The sequence below is a fragment of the Nothoprocta perdicaria genome, unplaced genomic scaffold (assembly GCF_003342845.1).
Source record: "Nothoprocta perdicaria isolate Ctin4 unplaced genomic scaffold, notPer1 scaffold_2, whole genome shotgun sequence".
NCBI classification, from domain to species: domain Eukaryota; kingdom Metazoa; phylum Chordata; class Aves; order Tinamiformes; family Tinamidae; genus Nothoprocta; species Nothoprocta perdicaria.
The window spans coordinates 2,554,262-2,567,105 of NW_020455204.1; the positions used below are offsets into that span (position 1 = coordinate 2,554,262).

Here is a 12,844-nt window from a genome sequence, read left to right on the forward strand (position 1 = left end):
ACCTGCATTGCCACAGGAAAATCTGTCTGTGCCTCAGGTGGGAAAAACACATCAACAGCTTTCTTCACAAAYGGCTGGTTCCCCGTAGCTGGCTGACCAACTTCAATTATGTGCAGCTAGGAAGAAAAGACGGCATGTCACAAAGTTGTCTGCAAGTACATCCGCACAGGAAAGAAGCTCCTCTTTCCAGAAGCTGCTCAAAAGTCACTTGCCACTTGGCTGATTAATAACTGCCAAGTCTGAAGCAGTGCATTCTGAACAGCTGTGGTTCAAATCAGTTGGGACAAAATTTTTCAGAACTTGCTAGAACAAAGGCCAGGAAAAGCCAAGGAAAACATGTTTTTCTCTGACAGCAGACTGTATATTCCTACTCTCCGACACATAAACAACTTGTTCAAGATGTTTGAAGTAAGACTTGCTGTCAATTACCAGCAATTTATGCATGATAAGACTTGAAAGCACAAAACCTTTCAGTGTTACCTCAACTCTTTACAAACTGCCAGCAATTATACCATACTGAACTGTTACTGAATTTCACTAATAGTTTCATGCAAAGAATCTACAGTATTCACATTTATCTAGTCTCTTCTCTAATGGATCCAAAAACATAAGAGGCAGATTAATGGCAAATAATTTTGTATGCACAAAAGGTCACGTGAGATATGAATCAATGTTTCGATACCTTTAGTATAGTTCTTACTGTGTTTTTATTTGTCCTTATGTTTAAGTGCCACTCAGGCACTACAGACTTTTTGCAGTTTTTAATCCCACTGAAAGAAAGCAATTTAAAAACAACCATATACAACTGCATATACTGAACTGCGCAGTCACTGAAGTTATAGTCATACTGAATTCTAATTTATCAAGAAAAATCAAACAGTTGAAGCATTTACCTTGCCCCCTGCAGGACTCCTCACAGCAAAACAGAAGAGCGTGGAAGGTTTGGCATTTCCCTCTATTTTGAATTCTGCAAAAGCAGCCGCATGGCCTTCGATAGGTTGAGACACTTTTCTGTCAACCGAGTACAGCTGCATTGCACCAACCACACGATTTTGCTAGAAACAAGAAGAAAGAGCAGCTCTTAGAGATAAGATTTTGATGTTTACAGTAAGACCTATGGGAAAGTGAACTAAATAGATGCAGTATCCCTTATATCCCCTTAGAGCTTTAAACACATTAAAGGGTTAAGTTATTCCTATYCAATATTCTTGAAATTTTGATCTACAAGAAACTGTAGAAAAAAGGAAAATGAAGAATTATAACAGTTGTTAAATGAAGGAAAGTGGGATCTATGCTTCCCTGATTACTTCCATAGTATAATATTTCCAAGAAACTTACCTGTGCTGAAATTCCTATCAGTAATAGCCATTTTTGGTGTTCATCTGTCCTGTAATTGATGATTTGGCAGCCTGCAAGACTTGCATGCCTGTCAAACATCTTTTGGGGTTGAGATTCTCCCTCCATGCTCCAGTGGTAGACTGCGGTCTCTGTCACCAAGGCAACTGTATTCACAGATATCCATTTCCAGAAGATCACTTCCTCTGCCATAGTGTGGGCTTTCATTTTACTTTTCATCTCGATGTTAAAGATCTGAAGAGTCTTGCCAGCTGGTGCGACAAAACCCAAGAAACAGCATAGACCCAATTACTACAGCAGCCAGCCTTGGTTTGCCTATTTACAGGCACTGTTTAACCTGCTACTCCAGTAACATCACAGACTAAGTGCCCTCTCGCATCCGACTAAGGCTCCTTGACTCGCAACAGAAAGAATTCCCTCCACCCGTCACAAGCAAAAGGAAATCTTCTTATGGACAGTGTAGTCAACAACTGACAAGTACAGGTATTTTGGCTAACTACAACATTTAGGAAGGACAGTTTGTCTAAGCCACACAAGCAGTGCAACTTTTTAAGTAGCAGAACTGGTATACTACGTTAGATCTGGCTCGTAAATGATACTCAATGTTATTAATAAAAAAGCGGCTTCCATTTGTGTCAATTCAGTAGCTGCTTTAGATCACTTAGACTGAGYCCAACAGCAAGAAACTTACAACAGCCCTTGAAATACCTGAAGACTACAGCTTCCATCCTATTTTTGTTGGAGTTGGAGAGACTCCACACAACTAGGAAATAGAGAGATTTTGTATAACAGCAATATGACAAACACCTATTAGAAAGGACAGAGTAAGAAGATCAGAGAGTTTACAGAAAGATCTGTTGTTTAGACTACCATTGCATGACATGGGTAACTAAAGAATAGACTTAAGCTTAACTTTTGCATTTCTTTTGACCACGAGAGAAGCTAGTAGACTATTAACACTAATATTTGAGAGAACTCAGTGAGCTGAGTACTCAGAGGATAAAAGAATATTATTTCAGGAAAACAGAGTCATGTTTTACTTGTCTGGAGACAAAAGTCAGGTCTAGAAATATTGCTTTCTGTTCATAAGACATCCACTCAAACTGCTTGAGTTTGGCTTGTAATGCTGTCAATCTCACCCATTTCAGAAGTGTTTTCTGTGATAGTAATATTGCAGAAGTTCTACTGCTAAGTGGTAGATGTCCCTTCTGCTGGGAAGTCTCGACAGGTAAAGACTGCTGTCCACTGGGGAGCTGCATCCAAGACTCCCCGTCAACACAAACTTCACTGCTCTACAAAGCTTTAGTAATAATTTATATAATGAAGTGATTATACAGGCTAATTAGGCATCAAAAGGCACAAGTCAACATTTCAGAGCATTTATGCTGGATCCCAAGAGCGACTGCATAAACTAACCTGATGAACTGGTTCCTAGGACAGCTTGCTAGCTTTGCTGAAGTTCTCCTGAAACCAGAACCATTTCTGAAGGTCTTGCCAGCTGCTGTACACGACATTACTGTATTGTACATATGCAGCAARTCCAGGCCTAAAACCAGCTGAAAAGTGACTGCCGTCCGGCACGGTCAATACACTGCTCCCAAAAATTCACCCAGCAGTAGACTAGTGCTATCAAGGGATCAATATTAGAGCTTGCACAGCACAGCCTCTCATCCAGAAGGCATGCAAGGGGTTCTTCTGGAAGAGCTCCAGTCACCATCATCCCAAAGAGAATGCCAGTGTATGCATATAGAAGCTGCTTTGGAATTCAGTCTTCCTGAAAAGGAAGCAAGATATCCCTAGCTTTCAGAATATACAAGAGACTGATAGAGATGAGCTCATGGTACTCCAAAAAATGAACACAGCTTTAGAAGCTTAGTCAGCCAGGTAGCACTGGATGACAGGGTCCATAACAGCATTATTCTTTAGGTTAGACAAAGGAAATGTAAAGTTGAGAGCTCTAAACTGTAATTAAACTAGCTACAATAATTCAGTAGCTTAGATAAGAACAAGCTGAGCCTGCTATAAAGCCACAGTTGTTAAGAGCAGGCGCTCAGTTTGAGTCTTCAGTATACCAGAGTGCTTTCTTAGGCAAAGGTGAGATAAAAATCCAAACTTGTTACACTTTCCTCATCTCAGACTAATCTATACAGATGGAGTCAAGGAAGCAGATTCGTTTTTGAACACTGGCACAAGAATTTACATTTCAGTTCACTGGAGCATGAAGTTTCTCCATTCTGCAAAGAATGGAAGCACCCTCAAGTGCTGCATTCTCCACTTGCTCACACAGGTTGGGGAGTACTCTCGATACAGAGCAAAGCATGAGAATCATAGACAAAGTATAAAGTTTGCTACAACAGGAGAATGCCACATGCAATCCAGAAATGAAATATGCAGACTGTATATCAGCTTACCTCAATAACCATTTCATTTCTTGCTTGAGAGTGGGATTGTATGTTTCTTGCTCAGTAATCCCCAGATTATGAGCAACTTCCAATCACAGTACATACACGGTATGCTACAGTTTGGACCACTGAAGTCTCAGTCAATCAGCAGGGAAAGTTTGGGGTGACAGACTAACTCAAACAATGTCTTCAGCGCAGTTTAGTCTAGTTCTTGTCATCTCAGGTAACACACTTACTTTATTGCTCCTTTTTATTTTATTGCTCCTCTTTTCCCTACCACCTTTTAGTCATTAGGTTATGTGTACAGTAAAAGATGATTTTTAAATATCTGACCAATTGGCTCAGCAATGTGGCATCATATACTTAAACACATCTGTTCTCTCCGCATCAAACAATGCTCCTTGTGAGCAAGTCTGACACTGGCAAGAACAAAGCTAGATTGTTCAAAGCTGATGATGATCTGTTTAGTTAGTAGGTTAGGGGTTTGGGTTTTAAGGAAGAAAAAGAAGAAAAAAAAATGTTGACAGTTTAAGAGCTGGACTGGATAAAGGATAGTATAGCTGGATAAAGGATAGTGAGTATAGAGGATGCACTTTCCTTGCTAATAAGGTTGGTTTAAAGGGGTCCAAGATCAAGAACAGTGAATTCTAACACAGCAGGAATTGATCTTTTCATTATTACCTCTACCCATCTCCCAGATGGGGCAGTTCTTAGCAACACATAAGCATCTGGCTGAATCGCAGTCTCAGCTAAAGTCAAACTTGAATAGATTACTTTTCCCCTAATGTCAATAAAAGCCTTAGAACACAAGACAGCCGTTACATRTTCAGTAGCAGTTCCATCACCAGTTATTTCTTGGACCCCCAGGTCATTTCACCACGACTTTATACACCAAGGACCACATTTAGGCAGAAATGAATAGCACACAGGGCATGCTAGCAGAGGTCTCTCATAAAAGTATTGCAGCCAGGTTTTGTCTACCAACTGTACTACCATTACATACACATTACATACCATTACAGCACACTCACTGTCATCCTTTGCTCAGTACAGTCGATAGCCAAAGCAACCAACTAGTTAGCAACAAGCCAACAGAGAACATTTTCACTGTAATACCAGTTGAGGACTAAGATCCCCATCTGGCTATGAAGTGAACTGACAAATGGCTACTCAAAGTTCAGTACTTTTTATGAGATTAGACCATTCAGTATTACCGAACATAAAATGTCACGACAAAGTTCACTCACCATCTGTTTAGACAAGATGCAGGAAGAAAAGTACATAGTCAGTAACAGATCAGTTATTGAGATTAAACACCAGAAGTCACCAATTTCGATTAAGGATTATTCTTACAGCACAGGAAGCTCAGGGTCAAGGTCAACACCACAGGTAACTGAGGAGCAGGGAGGTCTCTCATCTTGAGTATCTCATGAGTGCCAAATCTAAGGTGCTTTCAAGTTCAGGCTAGAGTAGCTACTGGCTGTCATGCCATTTTGTTGGTATCTACCAAGCTCTTCAGAGCTACAGGAAAGGGTCAAAGAACGGAGTAGAGCTTAACAGTGGCTCTACACCTCCATTTATCTCTATACCAAGTATGTTTACAGTATTTGTTTCAAAAATAGAGTACACTACGCATTGGCCAAGTCCTCACTGAGGATGAGAYTCCTAATGGATGGGCCACGGTGGCCTCCTAAATATTTCACACCTCCTGGGAAAAAGTAAGACATCCAAAGAGTACTGAAATACCCACCACCAGAAACATAGCATGCGAGTTCAGGCAAGAGTTCTGATTACAACGTACATTCTTAAAAAGTTTGCACAAGCCTTAAGCCTAAGGGCCAAACTAAGCAGAAATATAACTAACCAGTAGGGTTCACACTAGAGGAATAAAAAACTCACCTTTCAATGCAATTACTTTAGAAGCTGGATTCATGATGGCGCTTTCAGCAGAAATTGGACGTCTGATGGGTGTTGTTGGATCACTCATATCAATTATCACTACTTGCGCCTGCTCTCCCACTTTCTCCCTGATGCAGATGAACTTGTCGGATTCCATTGTTAGGGTGCTGAATCCAATGTTTGCTGGATTAATGCCCAAGTTTTGGAGCTAGAAAAGGAGCAAACAGTGACTTATTACCCTTCTCATGTTGAAGAACCATTATTACGTATAGATTTCCAGAGTGTAACGCAAGACAAGCATATTCCCCTGGCAAGGGTATATATTCTGGAACAGTAATTTAAAGTTTTAAATCCCATAGGTAAAGAACTACAGATACAAGTTAAAGACAATAACCAAGTCGTGTTATTCACACTAACAGGTACAAAAAGAGTAAGTATTTTTTGCTCAGCCTGGTACTAATAACCAGCACTAAGGTTTGCAGAAGATTCCAGAGCCTTAGAGAAAAGCGGCAGCTGTTTGTACCACTAATTCAGTTCAGCATAGCTTTCAATGTCTTGTTCTTAAAGGTGGATCTGTGTTCATCTTGCTTCCTCTGACAGTCTAATTCTTACAGTAGAAGCTAGGAGACACGTTAAAAATGTTGTCTCCCCTTCTCTAAGATGGTATTCCAGTAAKCTTCAACAGCTCGGAGATTTCTACATATTTTCTCCCATCCCCTCCAACTTTATGTCTAATTAAAAAAACCTACATATCTTGCATTACAGTTGTTATTAATGTAAATAAGTTGTTCTGTGCTGCTGTGTGTACTCACCTAAAAGGTGATCACTCCTCACTTTAATGGTTCTGGGCTAACTTTGTTTCCAATCCTTCACAATATCAGGTTAACAGAAATGTGGCCACCCTAAGCGAGTACCACTTTGTTTCCATCGGTCTACAGCAAGTCACAGCTACCCATGCAGCATGCATCAGTTGGGCATGGATGCAAGATACATTTTATATAACAGTAGTTGTGATAAGCGGTATTTTTCCCAAGCAAATTAACTGTATCAGCTCCACCGAAGCTCGAGTTCAGTAGCTACCAGCAGTATCATTCCTTACACTCCTTCCTGTCTTACTAACCACCACTGCTTCTGTGCAATAGCCTAAACCCCAAGGGCAACAAGTCACATCGTGGTGTCACAAACGCTATCCCCTGTGCTTTGATGTGGCTGATCATGGCTTTTTACAGCTTACATAGAGTCACTTATTACCCCGTAGGTTGGATATGCAGCAGATAACGAGAAGTTTTGTACCAGAGCTGAGCTTCAGGAATTGTTTCTGTCTGCAGTTTAGCTCATTACTACTGAAGAACCATTCAACTCAGTAACTGCTAATCTTGACATTCTAGAGCTCCGACAACGCAACACAGAAACGTGTGCAGATGTAAAAAGATGTTTATTCCCTCCCAGAAATCTCTCACAGTAACTGAGACTCATGAGTTGACTCCTCACTACAGAAGTACTTAAGTAGAATACTACATAACCGCTTAAGTAAAAGCTAGTTAAGTGCACTCGTGCCAAAAGATAATCGATGGAGTCCATCTAGTCTCTCATAAATTAGAAAATTCACATCATAAGAGTAGTCAAGAGATTTACCTGAAACATRGCCAAGTTTCTAAACTTGATTTAATTAATCCAAACTTGGGTAATGCTTTCAGAGTGCTGAAACAGAAACAGACTCGTCAAGGCCTTTCCCGGTCACCATGCTTTTATTTGACGTGCTCCTCAAGAGGCCACGCTTGAGGCTCCTTCTTTATAGTGAAAATCTTGAGGCATCTGCCTACTTCGAGCTCAGCTTTGAGTCCAAGGTTATTTGCTTCAAAATCTGGTCTGAAGTACAACACTTCTGTAGCTAGCTTCACTGAAGGAAATAAGACCTTGCACGAGTTTCAGTATTACAACTTCACTTCCAGTTTTAACTATCCTAACAGCCAGCAATGCTTTTGGAAACTATTACACTAAATGATATATGAGTAACGCTGCCATCCTTGCTATTTTGGTGGGGGGAGTCGGTCACATCTTCTAAAGGCAAACTGCCAGTACTTCCTAAAGGATGTCAATGCAAATACAGCAGCCTTACAGTGAAGGAGGACAAAGCTTTGCACTTGAGTAGCCTAAAAACACTGGCCTTCTTTCCATCAGGGGAGCAGTACGTAACCTCTTCAGAAAACACRTGGTCCTGCAATATGAAAGCAGTGAAGAAGTATATTCCTTGTGACTATAGTTAAGAGCATGGCTAGAATCCCTTTTCTACTAAGTAAAGATGAAAGCATTAAGTCATCATCATTCCTTCTACCATAGATAGGCATCAGCATTGCCTCAAGTACAGGGCAATRCAAGTCACTACTGAAGTCCTATATACATTAAAAAGGGATTTTGCAATTTATTTTTGTAGTAAACAACAGACCTCCCTTGCCACCAAATTCTCATTTTTAACTGTGCTTCTCAGGCTGAGAGCACTGCTTGCATAAAATTGATTTCTTCTRGAAAGATCCTGCAACGCTGAACTCTGCTTCTCAAAGTTGTTTACTGTGAGAGCCTCTTTTCATGGTTTTAGCCCACCCTGCACCTTTGGTCACTGAACACAAGAATCGCTACGCAAGCCCACACAGGTTACTCAGAGCAGAGGGAAGGGCATCAGGCTGCTTCGCAAGGGCCTCCCTAATGCCTGTCCTGTGCACTTACAGGGGAAAATTATCTGTGCCATCAGGACAAATGGATCAGCTAACAAAGATTTTTTGTTTCCTTGATGCCACTACTACTGCAGGTTGGGTTAGACCACTGCCTGCCAAACCTAAGCATCTTGCAGACACTGATATCTTATTGACACAGTGAATATCAACCTGAAATATATCCCTTACTTTCTCATTTGAGTGACAGCATGCAAGTCCTACCATTTASGACAAAATACAAGGTTAATCTAAGATTCAGCAGTCATCTCTTTTCCATACCACTTTACTAGTACAGTGGAGTTTGTCAAGCAATGCAGCCGAGATGTTTTTACACCAGAGCTCGGCTCAATATCGGGTTTCCCAGTGCGCTTCCCTTTCTGTGGGACACGTGGTCAAGGCTGAGCCAGCACAAACCAACTTAGACACCTATGCCAACAGTCTTCAACCTAAGCCCATGTCTCTTATGGAAAGTATTTAAGTCTAGGTTATGTCTGGTTTAACACTGACACCCAGATACTTGGAACTTACTATCAGCTAAGTGCTGGAGTCAGAGTAATAGAGAGAATTCAAGATSCCCCCACAGTTCAGTAAGAGACTCTATTGCAATTTAGTGCCATTCAGGAGCCAGTGGAAGTGTTTTAYGAGGTAGTCCATGGGGCTTTTTTAAAGCCTATTAGAAAAGAAGAGGGCTTAGAGGCCATACGTATCTAGATTTTAAACCAGGCCTGCTAGAAGCCCTGTGAGCGTATGTATCATACAAAATGCAGTACAAAGAAACAAGAATGAAATGCAATTTAGCCCTGAAAATTATTTTGCTTGCATGGCTATATAGAGTCAAGTCATAARATCACCAAGGAAGCTCATATAATTGTCAGATACCTCCTGATTCTCCTCCATGCCAATGTCCCACTGCAGCTCTCCCYGTCTTGGCAGGTGAGGGACATTAAAGCCATGTACAAGAGCTGAAGTCCACTGGCTTGTGGCTTTTAGCTGCAGTTTCAGCCACACATTCATCCTCAAAGATGCACTGAAATCTGCTGCTCTGTGTTAAGCAATCAGGATTAAATCACCAATTCTATGAGCTTCCCAATCATACATAGGGCCCTCTTCAATCCAGTGAATAAATACGATCTCTTCAACAGTAAATAGCTAAATTAAGGCATCATATTTAGCCCTGCCTTTTTAGTACAAGTCCAAAAGGAGTTATTTCCAAATTGAAAATATCCAAGTGTTTTTAAGTCTGCATGTCCCGCCAAAACAAACCCATTAAAGCCACTATAGTTCAGGTCAGGTCAGGATTACTGCACAACAAATAGTAACTCTTGACAAGAACTCTCAGGCAGAGAGTATTCAAGTAAGATGAARGTTGTTTTTGTCCAGAACACAGACATAAATTTACATCCCTTTATGTTTAAAAACAGGATACTTCAGTTTCTCAGTGCTGCATGACCACGCACAGATTTACACATCAAAAGTTTAARCCATGCTCATAACTTCTTCATATTACATGTGCTTAAAGGCCCATGCTCTTATTTAAGAGAGTTTAGAACATGTTTTACAGATACATGTGTCATTCATCTAGGGGTTAGAGCACCTAACCTAGGAACCTGAGATTTCAGGCAGCCAATTTCTTTCTCTGCAGCTTAGCAGATATATTTGCTARTGAAAAATAGAGGAGAAAAACAAGACAACAACAAGCACCCTCAAAAGTGTATGAGGGCAAGCTTTACTTAGTCATAGCTTTGCTCTTAAAAGAAAAAAAATCAATTTTAATCAAGAGCATCATTAAACTCCAGTTATATTGCTTGCACTTTATGCACTAACATACACATTTCTTTATGACATCCCCATATCAACTACAAACCCACTGGAGAAGTTCAGTCTGGGGAACGTGAATTATTATTCACTGTTCCCACAGAAGGACTGAAYTAAACACTGCAGTTCAGTCAGGTTCCTAGGCAGCAGTTCTTCACCACAGCAAGGCCAGCCTAGTCTGCCTCCGATACAGCTGGTCGGTCACTAGATGCAGGGACAAAATACAAGTCCTTACTTTATTCCCCACCACCCACTGCCTCTTGCTATAAAGCTTTATTTAACCAAGATATCCTTCATTAGGAGAGCAAGATACAATTCTTTGGAGATTCTGAAAGACTCATAACTACTGATGCATCTGATCTGAAAACAATTCTTCAGCTGCACTGAAGGGAGCTAAAACAGTGAGACCTGGGTTTGTTCTCATCTTGACCATCTTGTTTTACTAGTTAGTCTCCTCTTTCATCATGGAGGAGCTCCATATAAGCTACAGTGCCTTCAAATATAACTTGCACTAGAGCTGGCAGAAGCACAGGTTTAACAAGCTAGACTCACTCAGGAGGACAAGCAACACAGCAAAGCGAGCTCCACAAGCAGTGTAAACAGTCTACACATCCCTATCCTCCTCCAGTCTCACATGGACCAAGATTGCTATTTCACTTCACACTTGTTTATCCACTTACAGCTAGGAACAGCAGGAGAGGAGAGTTCAGTATTTAGTGTTACAACTGCTGTTTAGCTTCTCTGGAGAACACTCTCTGTAACACTTCAACTCCCCTCCTACTAAATGTGTACAACTGTCTCTTCCAAGAGTTTGAACTGAAGTGAAATAATGTTCTGCCAGTAGCAAGCCGAATTTGGAACCGAGCGATTACAGAATCAACAGCTATTCCAATTACTTAAGGCCATATTAAAACGGCTACAGGTAAAAACAGTACAGCTTGCCTTAAACTGCAGAGATTTAATGTGGGATTACTCATCCATAGCACAACTGTAATATGCTGCATTTTCTTTAACATCCGAAAGCAGTGTAGTATATCTGTCATACTACTCATTTTAAGTATGACAGTTTAACTGTAGCCAAGCCAACTTCTTGGAAGGAACCTGGCAAAGGAGATTAGGCTGATAAAGCTACACTTGGGAGACAGGGAGTGTTTACGGACAGGACTCAAGGCTTCACCTTCTTATAGTCCAACTCCCTACTAGCCAAGAATAAGCAGTACGTATCATTTATTCATGACTCTAGATGTTTACACCACATACTATTAAGCTAGAGCTGATAAGTGCACCACAGACACCCGGCCAGAGCAAACAGCACCAGTTCCCACATTCCTTCCGACTTCCCTCCCCATTCCTCCTGCCATGGGGAGACAAAAGCAGAAGCAACACTGAGGAGGCCGACCACATTCCTCTTCCACGCTGCTAATCTCAGTTTCTCATTAGCAGAGCACTATTTTGGAGCTACTACACTCAGAGTGGTGGGGGAGGCAAGAAAGAGTAAACCCCAAAGGGCAGCTCAGCCCCACACGCTGGTGGCTGTGGTCCCAAAATATCCCGATTCCCTGCAACACAGCCTCCACCCCGGGAGACAAATCCCTTGAGTACAGGTCTGCTCCTTCCAAAAAGATCAAGCTCCGCTAAGAGCAAAAGCAGGTGGCAGCAAAAATAGAGCCTGACTTCAGTAAAGCTCCCTTGGAGCACTGCGAGCCCCCCACCCAAAGCCACAGGGGCCACCAGCACCACAAGGCCAGCGCTGACCGCACCRAGTTGGACGATACTAAACATACGGTCACCCAACGGGCCCAGCGGCACCCAAGACATCCCAGGCTGGATGTTCTCATCCCGACTGCAGAGGCCCAGGGGACATCAGCGCTGGCTGCTCGATAYACGTATCTCCTTGCTGCAACACAGACTGAGGTGAGTAACAACAGATACACCCTGACCTCGCACTTCTGAGGGAGAGCTCTGCTGCAGCCCTCAGAGATTCATTTTCATCATAAATAAAGAAAAACGAAAAACCACGCTGCCGTGCTGGGGAGCAAGAGACACTGCAGCTTTCCTGCATTCAATTCTCCTTGCTCACGGTAGGCCCGAGGACGCAGGCGTCGTGCTCCCCTAGGGCAAGGACGGGGTACCGCGGAGGCACCGGGAGGCGCCCCCGGGCCGGGCGCCCCGCGGGGCTCCCCGGGGGGCAGGGGCCGCCCCCGGCCCGGCGCGCTCCGGGACGGACGCCCGGTTTGACAGCAGGGGGCGGCGGGGGATGACTCGCCCGCTCCGCTTCCTGCGCTCCCATTCATTTGGCGAATTCCTCCCATTCCTGCCGCGCACCGCGCGCCCCGCGGAGCCGCCGCGAGCCCACGGGGACACCGCGCGCCGCCCGGAGCGGGGGGGGACACGGACACAGGGGGTGCCGCCGGGGCGGGACGGAGCGGGGCTGCCCCCGGGACCCGCGGCGCCCCCCCGCCCCCCGCCGAGTCCCGCGGGCAGCGAGTGACTCTGCACAACCGGGGCCGCCCCCGCAAACCGCCGCCAAAGCCACCGCGGCCCCGCCGGGGGTCGGGGTGGGGGTGACGAGGCGCCCCCCACCCACACACACCTCCTCGGTGGCAGCGCTCACCTGGAAGTGCTCCTGGAAGCGGATGGGCAGGATCTGGGCCATGGCTG

At 43.4% G+C, this 12,844-nt stretch overlaps 1 protein-coding gene across 2 annotated transcripts in view; it reads right to left on the bottom strand.

The window, feature by feature from the left end:
• The window catches only part of CLTCL1 (clathrin heavy chain like 1), a 31,498-nt gene extending 18,654 nt beyond the window's left edge, over nucleotides 1–12,844 (bottom strand). Inside the window, exons 1-6 of one of the 2 annotated variants that reach the window (XM_026037729.1) lie at nucleotides 12,798–12,844; nucleotides 5,658–5,865; nucleotides 5,006–5,008; nucleotides 1,339–1,607; nucleotides 894–1,055; nucleotides 3–116 (exon numbers count right to left, since the gene is read on the bottom strand). In XM_026037729.1, the coding sequence (XP_025893514.1) occupies nucleotides 3–116; nucleotides 894–1,055; nucleotides 1,339–1,607; nucleotides 5,006–5,008; nucleotides 5,658–5,865; nucleotides 12,798–12,839 (798 nt within the window). In that variant the 5' untranslated portion in view covers nucleotides 12,840–12,844. The remainder of the gene's footprint in view (nucleotides 1–2; nucleotides 117–893; nucleotides 1,056–1,338; nucleotides 1,608–5,005; nucleotides 5,009–5,657; nucleotides 5,866–12,797) is intronic. The other variant, XM_026037730.1, reaches the window with a different exon arrangement.